Below are 25,291 nucleotides of genomic sequence, written 5' to 3'. Positions count from 1 at the left end.
GGCACCTCAGTCCTTCGAGCTACAAGTGGTGCAGTCCATTTGAAGCATAAGGTGTGATTTACGGAAGGACAAGGGGGGCCAGTGCAAAAATAGGGACCTTAGACTCTGGAGCATGAAGCAGGACTAGAAGCTAAAGAATGTGGGGAAAGCTGGAATCAAATGCATTCTTGCAAATCGAGAGGTCCCTGCTGAGGTCAGAGAACCTTGGCTTCCAGGTTAGAAAAGGATTTCACAGGTTTAAGCAGGCCTGTGTCTACGCCTCACCCACAAAGGAAGCTGAGGCCAATGCTCAGCAAAAAAAAAAGTGATCTCTCAGCCCCGGGGATGCCCATGGCTACCTCCCCCTTTTCCCAGGTGATGGGCAGTGAAGGCATCCACGAGCTCAGGAGCAGCGCCAACGCCCTTCACCACCGACTGGAGGAGGCGGCCTCCCTCCTCACCATGTTCTGGAGAGCAGCCTTGCCAAGTTCCCACGGCCCTGCGCTGGACAGCAAAGCGGTAAGAAGCCAGCATCCCCTACTGGTTCTGCCCCCAAATATCCTTCTGCCTCCTTGGTCAGCAGATCCTGAAGGTCAGGAGCCGAATGGGTAGCTGGAACCAAGGGGACCTGAGGGGGCGTCCCTGGAGGGAGACCTCTCCTCCGCGGTGGCTGCTTTCAGTGCAGCTCTGACTCCATCCCCTCTCCCCCCAGCCCTGACCCCCCAGGATAAGTAATCAAAGAGCAGAAGGAAAGGACATGGAGGAGGCAGAGACACGAGAGCCCTGGTAACCCCTAAATGTTCCGTTTCTTTAACTTTCTGAAGTTTGGCTGCGCTGAAGTTCAGGACCATGTTAAAACATCAACATCTCCTTTCCCTTCCTAGCCCACCCCCACCTCCAGGTCCACATAGGCAGGATCACAGAATGTCACCAGGAGTCACCCAGCCTCTTGTAGCCACCCCCTGGAATTCCAGAAAATCACTTACATCTGCATCACAGGGTCAGGCCTGGGGAGAGTCAGCCTCCCCATGGTGCTCTCAGATCTCAGACTGCTTTCTGGTTGGTGACCTTGGATAGGCGGGTTTCAGGATGCCACCCAGGGGTTCCAACTCCAGACTAAGATCACTGACACTTTAGCGGCCCCAATTATGTTAATTCCAAGGAGGGAGCATTTTGCCATCTTGTGGTTGGCAGATATATTTACAAACTTACTGTCTCAGGCCAGCCCCGTCTCCCCAGGCGTGATATCCAGGCGTAATATTCCCAACGACCAAGTCTTACTTGTGATGCCCAAGTGATATAACTACGTCAGCATGAAATCTGAGCTCTTGTTCACAGCTGGGAGCTTCAGTGTGGCCTGGAGTCAGGTTCTCTGCAGCAACAGGAGTGTAGCCTCTGCTAATCTGCACCGGGCTTCCAGGTCCTCAGTGTTCCCACCTCATGGCGCATCCTGAGCCACCACCACCTGCTGGAGGGATTGAAGGCTTTAATGAGGGAAATCTGCTCCAAAACTACTTGAGAAGATTGTAGAATCCTATCTGGAGCTGTAAAGAGCCACCGAACACAGGGTGCTTTAGGCCTTCTGACCGTTGACAGAGCCTGTTTTTCTTCCCAGGGAGAGTCCATGAAAAGGGAGCTTCTGGAACTGAGAACCAAACTATCCAAACAGGAGAGTCTCCTTCAGAGCACAGCTGAGCATCTGAAGACCGCCAACCAGCAGAAGGAGAGCATGGAACAGTTTATCTTCAGCCAGTGTGGGTGCCCCCAGCCAGGGAATGGGACAGGAAATGGGGGTCCTTCCAGGTCCGCCACCTGTGCTGTGAATGGACAGAGACCAGAGAGGTTAGGGGATGGGGGAGACTGATGTGACGTCTCTAAACCTCCTGTGCCATCAGTAATCGTGGAGGCAGAGGAGGGGACACGGGGTGGGGGGGCAGCAGGAGACCCCGAGCTGAGTGTCCAGAAAGACAAGCTTTAGAACACAAATCCAACACAAGCGTGGGCCCACTGGTAATTTCTGCCTTGGGGACTGCTTTCTCGTTTCAGTGACCAGGACACACGATGTTTTGAAGAAGGCAAGGACGAATTTGGAGGTAAGGAAACTACTGCACCAGTCGGAGCCATAGAGCCCGCCCCAAACTTATCACTGTCTGTCATCAGAGTGTGCAGGGGATCCTTGACCTGCTCTGACCTTCCAGGAGCAGATGTCTGGTCCATCTGTGGGAGCTCGGGTCCTCATGGGCATCCCTCTAGATTCCATCCTCATCAGCCCTCCACCCCAATCAGCAACCTCCCTTGACCTCTCGGTTGACCCTTACTTTGTCATCATCTTCCCTCCTTATTCCAATTCTGTCTCCTTTATGCCAGGTCAGGAGTGGGGAGAAATGCAGTTCAGTTGATTCTCGAGGTCAGAGGACATATGGGGTCTGCCTCTGAAGCAGCTTTCAGTAAAGGGATCCTGAGGCCAGTCAGGTGTTCGGGGGTTTCCTATACCATTATATGGAAAAATAATGGAAAGATGCAACCTAATAAGTTGATTTCACTGCACACTATTGGGCTGAAAACAGCAGTTTGATTTTGATATCTCTTTTTCTTTAAGCAACAACACAAAAGAAAATCCTTGGGTCTTATTGATCTGAAAGAGCATTTGGTAATAAGTAAAAACTGAAACACAAAGGGCAAGATATTATCTCTATGGCAGACCTTCTCTACTTTTATTTAAAACACTAACACATTCTCTAGCAAGCGCTTTGATGAAAAACTTGAGGTCTTAGAAATGGCCTAAAAATCAAAAACTAAACCTTTTACCTTGGACTTTAAAGCTTTGCCATAAGCAATTAAGCACATTCCTAGGAATGTTCCTAAATTGTAACCTAAGAGAATGTTGACCCCACAGTATGAAAATGGGTTGGGCCATAATTTAACTCTGTTTTATTTGTCTGTTTTGCTAATTTCTTCTGTTTTTCTCTGATGATTCCTCTCTTTCCTGAGCCTTTTTAGAAGAACACTTACAAGATTGCCTCTGTAAAACCTTATTCCTGCCTCAGCAAAGGTAACCCAACAGCCTCTCATACCTCCTGGCTTCCCCAGTTTGGAAGTATCCTTCCCACTTCCCCTAGGCCACTGGAAAGGCCCCAAGCCTGGGATCGAATCCCAGGCTTGTCGCTAAGTGGCTGTGTGGCTTTGGCTGGGCCCAGTCTCTGTGAGCCTGCTGACCCTCATCTGTAAGAGGGGGCACTAGAGTTAGATGATCTCTGAGGTCCCTGCTGACCTGGCCCCTCCCCCTCCTCATCAAGTAAACAGAACATAAACTTTAATAGGAGGACGTCCCTGCAAAATGTCCTCTCCTTCCTACAACAGGCTGCTTCTATATATGCCTGTTTCATACTAAGCATTTCCTTTCCTGGGAGATTGCAAAAGCCATCCTTTTGCTCCAAAGTGAATTGGAGAGTGAACTGGCCCCTGAAGAGGGAGTGGTAGGATCCGGCCACCTGGTGTGCAGTAGCTTTGAGCAGAGATATGACCACAGGAGGTGGTGGGAAGCTTTTCCTCTAACCTGGTGGCCCCAGTTGCTCCTCCAGACCTCAGCGCGTCCCCTCAGCTCATCCTCGTGACAGGCTCTCACCGTGCTCCTGGCTTCTGTCACCACTCAGATCTCTCTCCAGCCTCAGTTAGCCACCAGCAGTGCCTGATAATGGACTCTTACTTTGTGTTATTTTCGTCTGCAGGTGAAATCCCTAAGGGCTCTGCCGTGCACTCCAGTCCTGTGACCCTTGCCTTCCAGGAGCCAAGCAAGAAGCGAAGCCACCAGAGGTCCTTAAAACTGCAGGAAGGGTGGGCCTGCCCCCCTGCTTTGCAGCTCCCTGTCTGCTGAGGAGGATCTGGGCCCCACTCCTCCACACCTGCTGGAAGGTCTGAAATGAGTCAGAGATGTGGCCTGATGGGGCAGGGCGAAAGGCAGAGGGCCTCTCCTGCAGTTGAGGAATAACCAGCCAAGGTCCACTGGACCCAGCACTAAGCAAAACAGGCATAGTTTGTAGAAGACCTTGTGACACTGCTTTTGAATGCCCCAGGGGTATGGGAACCAGCAACAGCACATTTCTCACCTCATCCTCTGAGGGTCAACTCAGGGGAAATAGGACCTGCTTCCTAGCAATGGAGCCCCACACTGGAGCTCCACAGCAGATCTAAAAGCACAGGACTGAGCAGCGGTGCCCTGCAGGACAGTGTTGGCAGACCTAACCTGGGCCAGCGAGCTGGGTCACAGTCAGGCTGGGGATTGGTCTACACTGCAGCACCTGAGTTATTTGAATCCACGTGGTGAGAGCAGTGATTCCCAGATGCCATCTCATGCTTAGCCTAGACCTCCTATTTCTGTTCTATTATGATCTCCAAAAAATGTACTGACCTTACTCTAAATATGCTGTCCCATTTTGTCATCCCAACTTCTCTCTGGGAACTAGGGACTAATGGCCACACCAAGCCCATTGAAAGTCTTGTGTAAAGCAAATCAGTGATCATTTTTAAGTGACATGTGAGGAACCCCCAGTTGCTAAAGCCTAGTCTGTGTCTTCACAGTGCTTTAGAATGTGTGTATGTGTGTATAAATGTATGATATATATTTATATATGTTGCTATAGCGATATGTTGAAGGCTAACATAACTGGTGGACAGGGTCAGTGGGAGGAAATGAAACAGGCTTTTTGGTGGCTATTAAAGCAAAATATGTATAAAGAAATAAAGTTTTCTTCACCTGCTTAGTTTCTAATTTCTATACCAGTCCTCAGGGTGAGTGTGTAAAAACAGGAAAGACAGACTGTCATTAAAAAGCTAACTGTCTGAAGCAGAATCAAAATGGTGGAGTAGGTGGATATGGAGCTCCTCTCCCCAACAGACATATCAAAAATACATCTACATATGGAGCACTCCTCCTTGAAAAGGGGCAGAACTAGAAACCAAAGCTGCAAGAAAGATCTACGTGTAATTAATTGGGTAGGAAGGGGAAAAAGAAGAAGACCTGGGTCAGCTCCTGGGCTCCTTGGTGGGATCTGCAAGGAGAAGGTCCACAAGGGTAGACCCTTGCCCTGGGGAGTGAGCAGGTCGAGTCACAATATGGGCATCCCAGTCCTGGGGTCCTGCATGGAGTGGCCAGGCCCCCTTGCCTCTTGGGAAATCTGTTGAGACAGAAGGGTTGGAGAAGACTAGACTCTACTCAGCAGCAGTGCATGCTGGCTTGCTGACAATCAGGGCAGAGAGTGTTGCACTGGGAGCAGCCCCCTTGCTGTATTTCCCAGTCCAAAGGGGCAAATGCCCTGGCCCCACTCACTCCACACCACAAGCTGGCACAAAATCTTGCCAGAGACTAGATCTAGTCGTGCAGAGACAGACCAGGATATCTGGGGTGTGATCTAGGAGTAGCCTCAGATGCCACAGTCAGCAAGGGCTCAGGGCAACAGGTGTAAATGCAGCAAACATTAGTGTGTGTCCACGGTGGCACAACAGGAGTGTGCAAGGGCCAAGCAATGAATCTTGAGCAGTCAGGCCATGGGAGAGGGTATGATCGAGCTAGGCAGAAACGGCCCAGAGGGCCTGGGGTGTGGTCCAGTTGGGGCTGCAACGGCCATTGTGAACATGCTCAGGAGTACACAGTGGTTTGTCTTCCAGCTCAGCACTAGAGCTGGGGCAGAGAGGTCCTGGGTGAGGTCTGCCACAGAGGCAGCCCAGATCTCAGGTGGCAGCGTAGCCACCTCAGTCCCTGCAGCCACAACCCCCCAACCTCGAGGCCCAGCCCACGCCATGCCATAGTCTTACACTAGATCTGGGATAAACACAATGGGGACACAATCTTGGGCTGCCTCTGAGTGGAGCTTCAGATGCCTACACAGGTGGAACATAGGTCCTCTGTAACCACACAGGCCTCACTTTCTTCAACACTCACTTCCTTTGGGGCAGGGCATGTACTCAAGGAAAACAGAGGCTGATCAAACCCAGCCCTCAAGGCTTCTACTCCAACTGGGGAGCACACCCTGCCCCTGACAGGGCCATGACATGGAGCAGAGAGGGACCCCCACCTCACATCCAGCACAGGCTCTAGATACTACACCACCATCCACACCCTGCTGTCAAGGGGATAATGGCCAGCACACACTGAGAAAAAGCATGGCTGGCATTCATCCTGAAACTAGCCCTCACACCAAAAATATTAGACTCATGGAAGCTACACAGGGACACTCCCAAATAAACACAGCCATTCAAGATCACAGTAGATAACTGTTTCTCCTAAAATCATAGAGACAGAGAAATTTAAGTAAAATGAAAAGGAAGAGGACCTACTCCCAATTAAAAAAACGAGAATTCTCCTGAAAGAACAAATAATGAAACAGACCTCACCAGTCTACTAGACTTGGAATTCAAAAAGGAGGTAATAAACTCAAGAAAAGTTATTTATGACAAACCCACAGCCAATATAATAGTCAATGGTGAAAAGCTGAAAGCCTTCCCACTAAAATCTGGAACAAGACAAGGATGCCCACTAACCTGTTCTATTCAACATAGTATTAGAAGCCCTAGCCACAGCAACCAGAAAAGAAAAAGAAATAAAAGGTATTCAAATTGGAAGGGAAGATGTAAAATTGTCATTATATGCAGATGATATGATACTATATATAGAAAACCCTAAAGATGCCACACAAAAACTACTAGAACGGATAAACATATTCAGCAAGTTAGCAGGATATAAGATTAACATACAGAAATTGGTTGCATTTCTTTACACCAACAATGAAATATCAGAAAGGGAATACATAAACAGCTATAACTTTTAAAATCACAACCCAAAAAACAAACTACTTAGGAATAAACCTCACCAAGGAGGTGAAAGACTTCTACTCTGAGAACTATAAAACATTAATAAAGTAAATTGAAGATGATTCAAAGAAATGGAAAGATATCCCATGCTCTCTGATTGGAAGAATTAATATTGTTGAAATGGCCATATTACCCAAGCAATCTACAGATTTAATGTGATCCCTATCAAATTACCCATGACATTTTTCACATAATTAGGACAAATAATCCTAACATTTAGATGGAACCACAAAAGACCCAGAATTGCCAAAGCAACTCTGAGGAAAAAGAACAAAGCTGGAAGCATAACCCTCCCAGACTTCAGACAATACTACAAACTGACAGTAATCAAAACTGCATGGTATTCGCACAAAAACAGACACATGGATCAATGGAACAAAATAGAGAGCCCAGAAATAAACCCACACACCCATGGTCAATTAATCTTTGACAAAGGAGGCAGGAATATACAATGGGAAAAAGACAGTCTCTTCAGCAAGTGGTGCTGGGAAAGTTGGAGAGCTGCATGTAAATCAATGAAGTTAGAACACACCTTCTTACCATACACAAAAATAAACTCAAAATGCCTTAAAGACTTAAACATAAGACATAACACCATAACACTCCTAGAGTAGAACATAGGCAAAACATTCTCTGACATAAATCGTACCAATGTTTTCTTAGGTCAGTCTCCCAATAGAACTAAAAACAAAAATAAACAAATGGGACCTAATCAAACTTACAAGCTTTTGCACAGCAAAGGAAACCATATACAAAATGAAAGGACAACCTACAGAATGGGAGAAAATATTTGCAAACAATGCAACTGACATGGGCTTAATTTCCAAAATATACAAACAGCTCCTATAATTCAATAATGAAAAAACAAATAACCCAATCGAAAAATGGGCATAAGACCTTAATAGACATTTCACCTAAGAAGACATACAGATGGCCAATAAGCACATGAAAAAATACTCAACATTGCTGCTTATTAGAGAAATACAAATCAAAACTACAATGTGGGGCCACCTCACACCAATCAGAATGGCCGGCCATCATTAAAAAGTCTACCAATAACAAATGCTGGAAAGGGTGTGGAGAAAAGGGAACACTCTTACACTGTTGGTGGAAATGTAAGTTGGTGCAGCCACTATGGAGAACAGTATGGAGGTTGCTTAGAAAACTAAAAATAGGATTACCATATGATCCAGCAACTCCACTCCTGGGCATATATCTGGACAAAATTACAACTCAAAAAGATACAGGCACCCCTATGTTCATAGCAGCACTATTTTCAATAACCAAGATATGGAAACAACCTAAATGTCCATCGACAGATGAATGGATAAAGAAGATGTGATGTACACACACACACACACACACACACACACACAATGGAATACTACTCAGCCATAAAAAAGAACAAAATAATATCATTTGCAGCAACATGGATGCAACTAGAGATGATCATACTAAGTGAAGTAAGTCAGGAAGAAAAAGACAAATACCATATGATACCATTTATATGTGGAATCTAAAATATGACACAGATGAACCTATCTATGGAACAGACTCACAGACATAGAGAACAAACTGGTGGTTGCCAAGGGGGAGGGGGTTGGTGGAGGTATGGAGTGGAAGGTTGAGGTTAGAGATGTAAGCTTTTACATGTAGAATGGATAAACAACAAAGTCCTACTGTATAGCCCAGAGAACTATAATCAATATCCTATTGTAAACCATAATGGAAAAGAATATATAAGAAAGAATGTATATCTATGTATAACAATCACTCTGCTGTACAGCAGTAATTAACACAACATTGTAAATCAACTATACTTCAATAAAAAAGGAGGCAATAAAAATGCTAACTGAATTTAAAAAAATTATCAACAGAAATGCAGGTCACTGTAACAAGGACCTAGAAATTATAAAGATAAACCAATCAAAAATAGACAATTCAATTGCCAAGATAAAAATCCAATCTAGAAGCAGTGAATAGCAGACTAAATGACATAGAAGAATGAATAAGTGATCTGGAAGATAGAATAATGGAAATCAACCAATCAGAAGAGGAGACAGAAAGGCAAATGAAAAAAAAGAAGTGAAGGCAACATACAAGATCTATGGGACAATAGGAAACGTGCCAACCTTCACATAATAGGGATTCCAGAAGGAGAAGAAAGAGAAAAGGGGATTGAAAATGTATTTGAAGAAATGGTGGCTTAAAATTTTCCAAACCTAAGAAGGAAACAGAAATCCAGATACAGAAAGTACTGAGGATCCCAAACAAGATGAACCCAAACAGATTCACATCAAGACATATCATACTTAAAATGGCAAAAGTTAAGGAGAGGATTCTAAATGCAGCAAGAGAAAAACAAAGAGTCAATTACAAGGGAACCTCCATAAGGCTGTCAGATGATTTCTCTATAGAAACTTTGCAGGCCAGAAGGAGTGGCATAATATATTCAAAGTCCAGAAAGGGAAAAACCTTCAACCTAGGATACTATAGCCAGCAAAATTATCATTTAGTATAGACGGAGAGATAAAGAGTTTCTCAGGCAAGTAAAAACTAAAAGAATTCAGCAATATTGAACCTACTCCAAAAGGAATACTGAAGGGTCTTCTCTAAATAGAAAAGAAGCAAGAATCTATAGAAAAGGAAAATCACAATAGGAAAGGTATATATAAAAGGACTGAAGATCACTTAAATAAGCCAGTAGAGATTTAAATTTTTTAAAATTATAAATACAAATCACAGTAAGAAGATAAGCACAAAAATGTAAAATAGGCCAAAGTCATAAAATGTCGGGAGGGGATTATAAAAATGTAGATCTTTTAGAATGTATTTGAACTAGTATGATTTCCAGTTTAAAGCAAGTAGATATAGTTATGGGTCAACATACTTGAAAACCAGGGTAACCACAAATAAAAAATATACAATAGATTCACAAAAATTAGTAAGAAAGGAACTCAAGCATACTATAAAAGAAAATAATCAAACCACAAAGGAAAAACCAAAAGAAGAAATGAACAAAGAACTACAAAAACAACTGAAAAACATGGATTAAAATGGCAATGAGTACATACCTATTAATAATAACTTTGTCAATAGACTAAAAGCTCCAATGGAAAGACAGAGTGGCAGATTGGATTTAAAAAAAAAAAGAACTACAATATTCTACCTATGAAAGACACTTGAGGGTGAAAGACACGTAGACTAAAAGTAAGGGAATGGAAAAAGATATTTCCATGCAAATAGAAACAACAAGAAAGTGGGGGTAGCAAAACTCATATGAGACACAATAAACTTTAAAACAAAGTCCATAAAAAATGACAAAGAAGGACACTATATGATGATAATGGGATCAATACTAGAAGATATTTCACTCATTAACATATATACACCCAGTATAGGAGCACCTAAATACATAAAACAAATATTAACAGACATAAAGGGAGAAATTGACAGGAATACAATAACAGTAGAAACTTAACACTCCACTGACATCAATGGACAGATCTTCCAGACAAAATCAATCAGGCAACAAAGGTCCTAAATGACACAATAGACCAGTTGGAGTTAACTGATATCTACAGGACACTACATCCAAAAACCCCAGAATACACATTCTTTTCAATTGTGTGAGGAATGTTCTCTGGGATACATCACATACTAGGTCACAAAACAAGCCTCGACAAATTTAAGAGGATAGAAATTATTTCAAGCATCTTTTCTGACCACAAGGTTATGAAACTAGAAATCAATCACAGAAAGAAAAATGGGAAAAGGATAAACACATGGAGACTAAACAACACACTATTAAAAACCAATGGGTGAAAGATGAAATCAAAAGAAGAAATCAAAAAATATCTTGAAACAAATGAAAATGAAAACAAAACCTTTCAACAATCTATGGGATGCAGCAAAAGCAGTTCTAAGAGGGAAATTCATAATGATACAGGCCTCACTCAAGAAACGTAAAAAAACTCAAACAACCTAACCTAAACTCCTAAAAGAATTAGAACAAGAAGAACAAATAAAACCCAAAGTCAGCAGAAGGAAGGAAATAATAAAGGTCAGAGAGGAAATAGAGATTAAAAACAAAATGAATAAAACCAAGAGCTGGTTCTTTGAAAAGGTAAACAAAAACAACATATCTCTAGCCAGGCTCACCAAGAAGAAAAGAGAAAGGATTCAAATAAAAAATAATAAATGAAAGAGGAGAAATAATAACTGATAACACATAAAAACAAAAAATCATAAGAGAATACTATGAACAGTTGTATGCTAAAAAACTGGACAACCTAGAATAAATTGACAAGATTATAGAAGTGCAAGGCCTGCCAAAACTGAGTCAAGAACAAACATAATTTGAAGAGACAAATCACTAGAAGTGAAATGGAATCTGTAATTTAAAAAAATCCCTGCAAACAGAAGTCCAGGACTGAACAGCTTTACTGAGAATTCTTCCAAACATACAAAGAAAAACTTATAACTATCCTTGTGAAATTATACCAAAAGATTGAAGACGAGGGAACACTCCCAAACTCATTCTACGAAGACACTATCACCCTGATACAAAAACCAGATAAAGACACTACAAAAAATAAAATTACTCAGATATTTGGTTAAGACGGCAGAAGAGTAAGACGTGGAGATCACCTTCCTCCCCACAGATACATCAGAAGTACATCTACACGTGGAACAACTCCTACAGAACACCTACTGAACACTGGCAGAAGACCTCAGACCTCCCAAAAGGCAAGAAACTCCCCCACGATCCTGGGTAGGGCAAAAGAAAAAAGAATAAACAGAGACAAAAGGATAGGGACGGGATCTGCACCAGTGAGAGGGAGCTGTGAAGGAGGAAAGGTTTCCACACACTAGGAAGCCCCTTCGCAGCAGAGACTGTGGGTGGCGGAGGGGGAACGCTTCGGAGCCGCGGAGGAGAGTGCAGCAACAGGGTTGCGAAGGGCAAAGCGGTGAGATTCCCACACAGAGGATTGGTGCCGACTGGCACTCACCAGGCCGAGAGGCTTGTCTGCTCACCCGCCTGGGCGGGCAGGGCTGGGAGCTGAGGCTCGGGCTTCGGTCCAAGCACAGGGAGAGGACTGGGGTTAGTGGTGTGAACACAGCCTGCAGGGGGTTAGTGCACCACGGCTAGCCGGGAGGGTGTCCGGGGAAAAGTCTGGACCTGCCGAAGAGGCGAGAGACTTTTTCTTCCCTCTTTGTTTCCTGGTGCGCGAGGAGAGGGGATTCAGAGCGCTGCTTAAAGGAGTTCCAGAGACGGGCGTGAGCCGCAGCTAAAAGCGCCCACCCCAGAGACGGACATGAGACGCTAAGGCTGCTGCTGCCTCCACCAAGAAGCCAGTGTACAAGCACAGGTCACTCTCCACAGCCCCCTTCCGGGGAGCCTGTGCAGCCCGCCACTGCCAGGGTCCAGGGATCCACGGACAACTTCCCCAGGAGAATGCTCGGCGCGCCTCAGGCTGGTGCAACGTCACGCCGGCCTCTGCCGCTGCAGGCTCGCACCGCACTCCATGCCCCTCCCTCCCTGCTGGCCTGAGTGAGCCAGAGCCCCCGAATCAGCTGCTCCTTTAACCCCGTCCTGTCTGAGCAAAGAACAGACGCCCTCCAGCGACCTACACGCAGAACTGGGGCCAAATCCAAAGCTGAGCCCCGGGAGCTGTGAGAACAAAGAAGAGAAAGGGAAATCTCTCCCAGCAGCCTCAGAAGCAGTGGATTAAAGCTCCACAATCAACTTGATGTACCCTGCATCTGTGGAATACATGAATAGACAACAAATCATCCCAAATTGAGGAGGTGGACTTTGAGAGCAAGATTTAAGATTTTTTTCCCCTTTTCCTCTTTTTGTGAGTGTGTATGTGTATGGTTCTGTGTGAGATTTTGTCTGTATAGCTTTGCTTCCACCGTGTGCCCTAGGGTTCTATCTGTCCATTTTTTTAAACATTTTTTTCTTAATAATTATTTTAATAACTTTATTTTATTTTACTTTATCTTCTTTCTTTCTTTCTTTTTTCATTCCTTCCCTCCTTCCTTCCTTCCTTCCTCCCTCCCTTCCTCCTTTCTTTCTTTCTTTCTTTCTACTTCTACTAATTCTTTCTTTCTACTTTTTCTCCCTTTTATTATGAGCCGTGTGGATGAAAGCCTCTTGGTGCTGCAGCCAGGAGTCAGTGCTGTGCCTCTGAGGTGGGAGAGCCAACTTCAGGACACTGGTCCACAAGAGGCCTCCCAGCTGCACATAATATCAAACAGCAAAAATCTCCGAGAGATCTCCATCTCAACGCCAGCACCCAGCTTCACTCAAGGACCAGCAAGCTACAGTGCTGGACATCCTATGCCAAACAACTAGCAAGACAGGAACACAACCCCACCCATTAGCAGAGAGGCTGCCCAAAATCATAATAAGTCCACAGACACCCCAAAACACACCACCAGACGTGGACTTGCCTACCAGAAAGACAAGATCCAGCCTCATCCACCACAACACAGGCACTAGTCCCCTCCACCAGGAAGCCTACACAACCCACTGAACCAACCTTAGCCACTGGCGACAGACACCAAAAACAATGGGAACTACGAACCTGCAGCCTGCAAAAAGGAGACCCCAAACACAATAAGATAAGCAAAATGAGAAGACAGAAAAACACACAGCAGTTGAAGGAGCAAGATAAAAACCCACCAGACCTAACAAATGAAGAGAAAATAGGCAGTCTACCCGAAAAACAATTCAGAATAATGATAGTAAAGATGATCAAAAATCTTGGAAATAGAATAGACAAAATGCAAGAAACATTTAACAAGAACCTAGAAGAACTAAAGATGAAACAAGCAACGATGAACAACACAATAAATGAAATGAAAAATACTCTAGATGGGATCAATAGCAGAATAACTGAGGCAGAAGAACGGATAGGTGACCTGGAAGATAAAATAGTGGAAATAACTACTGCAGAGCAGAATAAAGAAAAGAGAAAGAAAAGAACTGAGGACAGTCTCAGAGACCTCTGGGACAACATTAAACTCACCAACATTTGAATTATAGGGGTTCCAGAAGAAGAAGAGAAAAAGAAAGGGACTGAGAAAATATTTGAAGAGATTATAGTTGAAAACTTCCCTAATATGGGAAAGGAAATAGTTAATCAAGTCCAGGAAGCACAGAAAGTCCCATACAGGATAAATCCAAGGAGAAATACGCCAAGACACATATTAATCAAACTGTCAAAAATTAAGTACAAAGAAAGTGTATTAAAAGCAGCAAGGGAAAAACAACAAATAACACACAAGGGAATCCCCATAAGGTTAACAGCTGATCTTTCAGCAGAAACTCTGCAAGCCAGAAGGGAGTGGCAGGACATATTTAAAGTGATGAAGGAGAAAAACCTGCAACCAAGATTACTCTACCCAGCAAGGATCTCATTCAGAGTTGATGGAGAAATTAAAACCTTTACAGACAAGCAAAAGCTGAGAGAGTTCAGCACCAAACCAGCTTTACAACAAATGCTAAAGGAACTTCTCTAGGCAAGAAACACAAGAGAAGGAAAAGACCTACAATAATGAACCCAAAACAATTAAGAAAATGGGAATAGGAACACACATATCGATAATTACCTTAAATGTAAATAAACTAAATGCTCCCACCAAAAGACACAGATTGGCTGAATGGATACAAAAAAAAGACTCATATATATGCTGTCTACAAGAGACCCACTTCAGACCTAGAGACACATACAGACTGAAAGTAAGGGGATGGAAAAAGATATTCCATGCAAATGGAAAACAAAAGAAAGCTGGAGTAGCAATTCTCATATCAGACAAAATAGACTTTAAAATAAAGACTATTAGAATAGGCAAAGAAGGACACTACATAATGATAAAGGGATCAATCCAAGAAGAAGATATAACAATTGTAAATATTTATGCACCCAACATAGGCACACCTCAATACATAAGGAAAATACTAACAGCCATAAAAGGGGAAATCGCCAGTAACACATTCATAGTAAGGGACTTTAACACCCCACTTTCACTAATGGACAGATCATCCAAAATGAACATAAATAAATAAAGGAAATAAAGGAAACAAGCTTTAAATGATACATTAAACAAGATGGACTTAATTGATATTTATAGGACATTCCATCCAGAAACAACAGGATACACATTTTTATCAAGTGCTCATGGAACATCCTCCAGGATAGATCATATCTTGGGTCACAAATCAAGCCTTGGTAAATTTAATTGAAATTGTATCAAGTATCTTTTCCGACCACAATGCTATGAGACTAGATATCAATTACAGGAAATGATCTGTAAAAAATACAAACACATGGAGGCTAAACAATACACTACTTAATAACGAAGTGATCATTGAAGAAATCAAAGAGCAAATTAAAAAATACCTAGAAACAAATGACAATGGAGACATGACGACCCAAAACCTATGGGATGCAGCAAAAGCAGTTCTAAGAGGGAAGTTTATAGCAATAAAATCCTACCTTAAGAAACAGGAAACATCTCGAATAAACAACCTAACCTTGCACCTGAAGGAATTAGAGAAAGAAGAACAAAACAACCCCGAAGTTAGCAGAAGGAAAGAAATCATAAAAATCAGATCAGAAATAAATGAAAAAGAAATGAAGGAAATGATAGCAAAGATCAATAAAACTAAAAGCTTGTTCTTTGAGAAGACAAACAAAATTGATAACCCATTAGCCAGACTCATCAAGAAAAAAAGGGAGAAGACTCAAATCAGTAGAATTAGAAATGAAAAAGAAGAAGTAACAACTGACACTGCAGAAATACAAAGGATCATGAGAGATTACTACAAGCAACTCTATGCCAATAAAATGGACAACCTGGAAGAAATGGACAAATTCTTAGAAAGGCACAACCTGCCAAGACTGAATCAGGAACAAATAGAAAATATGAACAGACCAATCACAAGCACTGAAATTGAAAGTGTGATTAAAAATCTTTCAACAAACAAAAGCCTAGGAACAGATGGTTCCACAGGTGAATTCTATCAAACATTTAGAGAAGAGCTAACACCTATCCTTCTCAAACTCTTCAAAAATATATCAGAGGGAGGAACACTCCCAAACTCATTCTACGAGACCACCATCACCTTGATACCAAAACCAGACAAGGATGTCACAAAGAAAGAAAACTACAGGCCAATATCACTGATGAAATTAGATGCAAAAATCCTCAACAAAATACTAGCAAACAGAATCCAACAGCACATTAAAAGGATCATACACCATGATCAAGTGGGGTTTATTCCATGAATGCAAGGATTTTCAATATATGCAAATCAATCAACGTGATACACCATATTAACAAACTGAAGGAGAAAAACCATATGATCATCTCAATAGATGCAGAGAAGACTTCTGACAAAATTCAACACCCATTTATGATAAAAACCCTGCAGAAAGTAGACATAGAGGGAACTTTCCTCAACATAATAAAGGCCATATATGACAAACCCACAGCCAACATCGTCCTCAATGGTGAAAAACTGAAAGCATTTCCACTAAGATCAGGAACAAGACAAGGTTGCCCACTCTCACCACTCTTATTCAACATAGTTTTGGAAGTTTTAGCCACAGCAATCAGAGAAGAAAAGGAAATAAAAGGAATCTAAATCAGAAAAGAAGAAGTAAAGCTGTCACTGTTTGCAGATGACACGATACTATACATAGAGAATCCTAAAGATGCTACCAGAAAACTACTAGAACTAATCAATGAATTTGGTAAAGTAGAAGGATACAAAATTAATGCACAGAAATCTCTGGCATTCCTATACACTAATGATAAAAAATCTGAAAGTGAAATCAAGGAAACACTCCTGTTTACCACTGCAACAAAAAGAATAAAATATCTAGGAATAAACCTACCTAAGGAGACAAAAGACCTGTATGCAGAAAACTATAAGACACTGATGAAAGAAATTAAGGATGATACAAATAGATGGAGAGATATACCATGTTCTTGGATTGGAAGAATCAACATTGTGAAAATGACTCTACTACCCAAAGCAATCTACAGATTCAATGCAATCCCTATCAAACTACCACTGGCATTTTTCACAGAACTAGAACAAAAAATTTCACAATTTGTATGGAAACACAAAAGACCCCGAATAGCCAAAGCAATCTTGACGATGAAAAACGGAGCTGGAGGAATCAGGCTCCTTGACTTCAGACTATACTACAAAGCTACAGTAATCAAGACAGTATGGTACTGGCACAAAAACAGAAACGTAGATCAATGGAACAGGATAGAAAGCCCAGAGATAAACCCACGCACATATGGTCACCTTATCTTTGATAAAGGAGGCAGGAATGTACAGTGGAGAAAGGACAGCCTCTTCAATAAGTGGTGCTGGGAAAACTGGACAGGTACATGTAAAAGTATGAAATTCGATCACTCCCTAACACCATACACAAAAATAAGCTCAAAATGGATTAAAGACCTAAATGTAAGGCCAGAAACTATCAAACTCTTAGAGGAAAACCTAGGCAGAACACTCTATGACATAAATCACAGCAAGATCCTTTTTGACCCACCTCCTAGAGAAATGGAAATAAAAACAAAAATAAATAAATGGGATCTAATGAAACTTCAAAGCTTTTGCACAGCAAAGGAAACCATAAACAAGACCAAAAGGCAACCCTCAGAATGGGAGAAAATATTTGCAACTGAAGCAACTGACAAAGGATTAATCTCCAAAATTTATAAGCAGCTCATGCAGCTCAATAACAAAAAACAAACAACCCAATCCAAAAATAGGCAGAAGACCTAAATAGACATTTCTCCAAAGAAGATATACAGACTGCCAACAAACACATGATGGAATGCTCAACATCATTAATCATTAGAGAAATGCAAATAAAAACTACAATGAGATATCATCTCACACCAGTCAGAATGGCCATCATCAAAAAAATCTAGAAACAATAAATGCTGGAGAGGGTGTGGAGAAAAGGGAACACTCTTGCACTGCTGGTGGGAATGTGAATTGATACAGCCACTATGGAGAACAGTATGGAGGTTCCTTAAAATCTACAAATAGAACTACCATATGACCCAGCAATCCCACTACTGGGCATATACCCTGAGAAAACCATAATTCAAAAAGAGTCATGTACCAAGATGTTCATTGCAGCTCTATTTACAATAGCCTGGAGATGGAAACAACCTGGATGTCCATCATCGGATGAATGGATAAAGAAGATGTGGCACATATATACAATGGAATATTACCCAGCCATAAAAAGAAACGAAATTGAGCTATTTGTAATGAGGTGGATAGACCTAGTGTGTGTCATACAGAGTGAAGTAAGTCAGAAAGAGAAAGACAAATACCGTATGCTAACACATATATATAGAATTTAAGAAAACAAAATGTCGTGAAGAACCTAGGGGTAAGACAGGAATAAAGACACAGACCTACTAGAGAATGGACTTGAGGATATGGGGAGGGGGAGGAGGAATCTGCAACAAAGCGCAAGAGAGTCATGGACATATATACACTACCAAACGTAAGGTAGATAGCTAGTGGGAAGCAGCCATATAGCACAGGGAGATCAGCTCGGTGTTTTGTGACCGCCTGGAGGGGTGCGATAAGGAGGGTGGGAGGGAGGGAGACACAAGAGGGAAGAGATATGGGAACATATGTATATGTATAACTGATTCACTTTGTTATAAAGCAGAAACTAACACACCACTGTAAAGCAATTATATTCCAATAAAGATGTAAAAACTAAAATAAAATAAAATTACTCAGAATTCCCTGTTGGTCCAGTGGTTAGAACTCCACGTTTTCATTGCCGAGAGCATGAGTTCAATCCCTGGTTGTGGAACTAATATCCCACAAGTCATGCAGCACGGCAAAAAAAAAAAAAAAAGATGAATATAGATGCAAAAATCCTCCACAAAATATTAGCAAACTGAATCCAGCAACATATGAAAAGGATCATACACCACAATCAATATGAATTCATTCCAGGGTTGCAAGGATGGTTCAGCATATGCAAATCAATGTGATACACCACATAAACAAAAGACAAAAACTCATAATCATCTCAATAGATTCAGAAAAATCATTTGACAAAATTCAGCATCCATTCATGAAAAAAACTTACCAAAGTGGATATAGAGGGAACATACCTCAACATAATAAAAAACTAGTTATGTCAAACCCATAGGCAATGTAATAACAAATGGGGAAAAGCTGAAAGCCTTCCCACTAAATTCAGGAACAAGACAAAGATGCCCACTCTCACCACTTCTATTCAACATAGTATTGGAAGTCCTAGCAATAGCAATCAGACAAGAAAAAGAAATAAAATATATCCAAATTGGAAGGGAAGCGATAAAACTGTCAGTATTTGTAGATGCCTTTATAGAGATCTCAAAAGACTCTACAAACTATAAGAACTAATAAATGAATTCAGCAAGGCAACAGGATACAGGATTAATATACAGAAATTTGTTACATTTCTTTATACTAACAATGAAATATCAGAAAGAGAAAGTAAAAAAAAAAAAAAATCTCATTTAAAATCCTGCCAAAAAAGAAAAAAAACCTAGGAATAAACTTAACCAATGTGGTGAAAGACCTATACACTGAAAACGGTGAACACTGATTAAGGAAACTGAATATGATTCAAAGAAAAGGAAAGCTATCCCATGATCTTGGATTAGAAGAATTAATATCATCAAAATCATCATGCTACCCAAAGCAATTCTACAGATTTAATGCAATCCCTGTCAAAATACCCGTGACATTTTTAACAGAACTAGAACAAATAATCCTAAAATTTATATGGAACCAGAAAAGGCCCAGAATTGCCAAAACAATCCTGAAGATAAAGAATAGAAGTGGAGGCATAACCCTCCCAGACTTCAGACAATACTACAAAGCTACAGTAATCAAAACAGCATGGTATTAGCACAAAAACAAATATATAGATCAATGGAACAGAGTAGAGAACCCAGAAATAAACCCACACACCTACAGTCAATCTTCAACAAAGAAGGCAAGAATATACAATGGAGAAAAGACAGTCTCTTCAACAAGTGGTTTGGGAAAGCTGGACAGCCTCATGTAAATCCGTGAAGTTAGAATGCTCCCTCACACTGTATACAAAAACAAACTCAAAGGGATTAAAGACCTAAATATAAGCCATGACATCATAAAACTCCTAGAAGAAACCATAGACAAAACATTCTCAGACATCTATCATAGCAATATTTTCTTAGATCAGTCTCCCAAGGCAAAAGAAATAAAAGCAAAAATAAACCAATGAGACCTAGTTAAAAGCTTTTGCACAGCAAAGGAAACCATCAACAAAATGAAAGACAACCTACAAAATGGGATAAAATATTTGCAAACAACATGACTGACAAAGAGTTAATATCCAAAATATAAAAACAGCTCATACAACTCGATATTGAAGGACCCAAAAAATGGACAGAAGAAGACTTAAATGGACATTTATCTAAAGAAGAAATACAGATGGCCAATAAGCACATGAAAAGATGCTCAGCATTGCTAATTATTAGAGAAATGCAAATCAAAACTACAATGAGGTACCACCTCACACCAATAAGAATGACTATCATCAAAAAGTCTACAAATAATAAATACTGGAGTGGGTGTGGAGAAAGGGAACCCTCCTAAACTGTTAGAGGAAATGTAAAATGATGCAGTCACTATGGAAAACAGTCTGGGGGTTCCTAAAAAAATAAAAATAGAGCTACCATATGATCCAGCAATCCCATTCCTGGGCATACATCTGGAGAAAAACATACTTTGAAAAGACACATGTATTCCAATGTTCATTGCAACACTATTTACAATAACCAAGACATGGAAACAACCCAAGTGCCCATCAACAGACGATTAGGTTAAGAAGATGTAGTATATATATATATACCCTGGAATATTATTCAGCAATAAAAATAATGAAACATTGTCATTTGCAGGAATATGGATGGACCTAGAGAATATTATACTTAGTGAAATAGGTCAGACAAAGACATATTATATCACTTATATGTGGAATCTAACAAATTATACAAATGAATCTATTTACAAAACAGAAACTGACTCACAGACATAGAAAAGAAACTTATGGTTACATAAAAGAAAAGGGAAAGGGGAGAGAGAAATAAGGAGTGTAAGATTAACAGATACAAACTACTATACATAAAATAGATAAGCAAGAAGGATTTACACTATAGCACAGGTAACTATATTAAATATAGTGTAATAACCTATAATGGAAAATAATCTGAAAAAAATTACATCTATATATAACTGAATCACTTTGTTGTAAACCTGAAACTAACACAATATTGTAAATCAACTATATTTTTTTTCAAAAAAAAGCACTGCTGGGAGGAAAGAATGATATAACATACATAAAGAGCTTCTCTAACATCCTGCAGCTATTACTATTAATATATATCTCTTGCCTTCTACTACAGAGGAACTGTGAGAAGAGTTACAGCATTGGAAATGGGCTCAGTGGGAAAATATAGGTGACATTTTGAGATCCAAGGGGCAACATAACATACATGTAGTCAGTCTCTGAGTTCCAACTCCACATGATGAAAGAAAGAAAGTGACAAGGGGAAACAAGTGCTAATCATGCACCTATTATGACTCAAGCACTCACTTGGACTCTAGGGAGTCAAGGATAGTGAATAATATCAATACATGGTCTTTGCATCCCTAATCCCAAATAACAAAGTATCTTGTAGCATACTAAATACCCAAGGTCTGGAAAATTTTATATAACATTATTTAAAGACAGAATATTAGCTGGAGTAAATAATTACAAGCTAGTCAGCTTAGTACCATTTGTGGGGAAATACTAGAAACAGCTTTGTCAAGGGAACAACTTGACAATTATAAGGTAATTTGATTAGGAACAGGCAATACGTTTCTAATGAGAATGATATTATAACAATTCACTGGTTGACTTTATTTGAAGTCATTTACTACCATGGTGTCTGACTTCAGACCAATATTCTTCCTATAACTATAAAGGATTTGGAGCGCTAATCATATGATAGCTAGTAGCTTAAGATTTTTTTAAAAGGGTGGAAATAGAACAAAGAATTTAAAAATAGAATTAAAAAAGAAGCTCATCGCCTAATGCTTGAAGTCTAAGTTTAAAAGAATGTTTTTCCCTCTTTGTCATTTTGTAAGAACCACCAGTGTAAAGATATAAAAGAAGTGGCTTTTAAATTTAAGATGCCTTAGAATCAGCTGTGGAAATTGTAGAAACTACATCCTGGGCTCCAATCCCAAGAGACTTAATTGGTATGGGGCCCTAGATCTGCATGTTTCATATAAGCACCCCCAAGTGGTTCTGATGCAGGTGGGCTGCATACCATAGTTTAAAACATATAATTCTGTAACATTGAAAAACTATAAATAAATTTGTTTTCCTTTAATTAAGAAACTTTAATTGAAAAGTTTATAAGTCTCATCATAAACGTTGACATAAAGATCTTAAAACATTCCTTGGGAAAAAGTTTTCAGTTATGTTCTTTTGCCTTCCAGAATTAAAATAAAGCTATAACTCCACAATTATATCCTAAAGGCAGTAATAAATTAAAACAACAACCTGAACAAAACTCAACCACGATCATCACAACCACCACCACCAACAACAACAATAACAAAAAATCCATCAACAGACTCAGGCCTGAGGTAGAGACATGCCCCACTTTCATAGTAGATGGAGTGACCTTGACTTCTGATTTTAGACTCGGTTGTTTAAGTATTTTCTCTGCTTTTAGCTGTCAGTACAGAGGAACTCACTGGCAGAATCAGCAGAATGGATGAACAGTCAGCCAATCTATGAAGTGTTACTTAAAGACAAAGTAGTCAAATTTGAGGACCTCTTGCCCTGCGGTTATTCAAGCATCCCAGCAATTCTTCCTAAATCTCTGTGCTGCCAGGGCTGGAAGGCATTGATGGTATAATCAGTAATCAATAGAAAACTCAAATATTGCTTCTAAGAACTTCATCTTATGGACACAATATTTATGAAAGCAACAACATATAAATCATATAAATCTCACATCTGCTCAGGATCCAGTCACAAATTATTTTGGGAGGAAAGTCTTAAAAGCCATTCTTGCATTTCACTCCTTGAAAAGTAATACTTCACCCTAATAAAAAACAATGTTGCTAAAAATATATCTTTTAAATGGAGGATTCTCCAATATTTAACTTTTCATAAATTATATTCTTTCCTTCTATGTGTCAGAGAAAGAGCCCATTCTTAAAAAAATAAATCAACCTGCATGACCACCAATGTCTTCAAATTTGCCGTAATTCAAATAAGAACCATACTGGGTCCTGTGCAGGAAACAGGGTGAGAGTCCTCTAGAAAAAAATGGAAAGGAAAGAAAATGGCAGTTACCTAATATAATGCTTCAAACATGTACAAATATCTCTTGACCTGTCAGCCTAAGAGAGACAAACCATCTGAAGAATTTATACAGGGTTTATTACTGCTAAAGTGAATGAACGAGACAGTTGAATTGGTTTTCTATTGCTGCTGTAACAAGTGACCATAAGTTTAGTGGCTTAAAAGAATATACATTTATTATATTTCAGTGCTATAGTTTAAGAATCCAACAAAGATCTCACTGGACTAAAATCAAGTGATCAACAAGGCTGCCTTACCTTCTGGAGGCTCTAGGGAATAATCTGTTTCCTTGCCTTTTCTAAAAAATTTTTAGAGGCAACCCACATTCCTTGGCTTGTGACCCCTTCCTCCATCTTCAAAACTAGCAACAGCAGTTCTTAGAGTTCTTCTCATGACACATCATTCTGACTTTCTCTTCTACCTCCATCCTTTAAGGCCCCATGTAATTACATGGGGCCCACCTGAACAGTCCAGGATAATTTCCTCATCTCAAGGTCTTTATCCTAATCACATCTGCAAAGTTTCCTTTGCTATGTGATGTAATATACTCACAAGTTCCGCAAATTGCATCAGGGACATCCTGGGGGGTCATTATTCTGCTGGTCACAATACTGTTAACTTAGGTGTCAACTATTATTGGAATGAAAAACAAAACAACAACAACAAAAGGCACCTTTTCTAATGTCAACAAAGTTTAGTAAAATTAAGACACTACAAAAAGGCACAATCTAGAACAGCAAATCAAGACAAAGCCAAATTAGAACCCTAGAAGTGTTCCCGTGATGTCCACAAAATTGCACAGGTACTAGTCTTTTTAGATTAGGTTGTTTTCTTTCTTGTTTTTCAGTTGTAGCTTTCCCCCCCCGCCCCCTCCAAAGCCTGACTATGTTGGCGGAAATCTCATCCAAGACAAAGAGCATGTGGTGGTGGATGTGAAGTTCACGGTGGAGTCGGTGAAGCTGGGACCCCACTAACTTCTATGAACTTTCATTTGGTCTGAATCTGACAGATTGGAGGGTTTTCTCAGACCTACCCTAGCATGAACAAAGGGATCCTTGTGTGTCTTCCCCAGGAGACCACGAGGGGGTAACTGTGGTCCTTCCCTTGGAACTTGCCTTGTAAAGAAGCAGGCACCAAGATAATGTGTCTGGGATCCTGTGGACCAGATGTTACCCATCCATGTCCAGAAATTCCTGACTTATTTAAGTGCATTAAAGGGCCTCCTGTTTCTGTAAGACCAAAGGAAGTGAGTTTCTCTCTCTCTCATTTGGTAGGTAGGGCCATCATTTGGTTCACTTGAGGAACCTGTCGCCTTCGCAAGTCATTAGATGCGCTAAATGCAGTAAATGTTCTCTCACTACATGACACTAAACCCCACCCATGCATTGTATTCCCTAAAACCTCACTTACTAAGTGGAATCTTAATTTTTTAGAGTCATTGCCCAACCACACATTATTCATTTTTTCAAGTCTATCCCTCTGCCTTTTCTCTTGAATTTGCTAAAATCTAAATAGAATCTATGAAATGAAACACAAGGCAGGAGCCCACACTAAGGATTCCTGACAGTCAAAGGTGACAGTTTGCAGCCAGGACACTTTCTGCAGGAGACTCTCTAGATGCTTTTGACCTGACTCTTCAGGAAATAGAAAGCCAGGCGCTGTCATTGCTCCTGCTCATACCTTCCCTTTGACCAAGATGAGCCTATTGGTGTCTACTACTAATGTTCTCACCTACAGATACCCAGGCTGAGCTGGGAACCATCACTTTAAACTCTTTTCAGTAAAGATTTATACACCCGCCTTCTGTATCCCCCAGTGGAATTAGCAATGACTTACCCACAAGGGCTCAGTAAATGTTTTCATGGAGCTCAACTAATTTAGAATCCAAGTTATCTAGATGAGCAGAAGTGTTATATTTTATAGAACTTGATAGGACAAGTAGAGGAGGGAATTAGGAAGTGTTAGGTTATTTT

At 40.6% G+C, this 25,291-nt stretch overlaps 1 protein-coding gene and 1 long non-coding RNA gene across 49 annotated transcripts in view; one reads left to right on the top strand and one right to left on the bottom strand.

The window, feature by feature from the left end:
* PDE4DIP (phosphodiesterase 4D interacting protein) overlaps positions 1 to 25,291 on the top strand; it is a 288,606-nt gene that overhangs the window by 220,801 nt on the left and 42,514 nt on the right. For 14 of the 47 annotated variants that reach the window (XM_033436881.2, XM_049702224.1, XM_049702217.1 and 11 more), the window contains 4 exons: positions 355 to 498; positions 1,595 to 1,733; positions 2,026 to 2,072; positions 3,708 to 3,891. In XM_033436881.2, coding sequence (XP_033292772.2) covers positions 355 to 498; positions 1,595 to 1,733; positions 2,026 to 2,072; positions 3,708 to 3,749 — 372 coding nt within the window. In that variant the 3' untranslated portion in view covers positions 3,750 to 3,891. Of the gene's footprint in view, positions 1 to 354; positions 499 to 1,594; positions 1,822 to 2,025; positions 2,073 to 2,970; positions 3,032 to 3,707; positions 4,736 to 25,291 lie in introns of those variants that run through there. The other 33 variants (XM_033436759.2, XM_033436749.2, XM_033436743.2 and 30 more) reach the window with 10 other exon arrangements.
* LOC117203135 (uncharacterized) lies at positions 496 to 23,950 on the bottom strand. 2 transcript variants are annotated; one of them, XR_004485781.2, is made up of 6 exons: positions 23,871 to 23,950; positions 23,187 to 23,272; positions 4,997 to 5,153; positions 2,298 to 2,466; positions 1,261 to 1,796; positions 496 to 1,047 (listed from the first exon to the last, which is right to left on the bottom strand). It is a non-coding gene; the product is annotated as an uncharacterized LOC117203135 (long non-coding RNA). The 2 variants fall into 2 exon arrangements; XR_004485782.2 differs by lacking the exon at positions 4,997 to 5,153.

The sequence above is a fragment of the Orcinus orca genome, chromosome 1 (assembly GCF_937001465.1).
Source record: "Orcinus orca chromosome 1, mOrcOrc1.1, whole genome shotgun sequence".
NCBI lineage: Eukaryota > Metazoa > Chordata > Mammalia > Artiodactyla > Delphinidae > Orcinus > Orcinus orca.
Note: the sequence above shows the minus strand (reverse complement) of the source record. Positions and strands in the feature narration are given on the sequence as shown.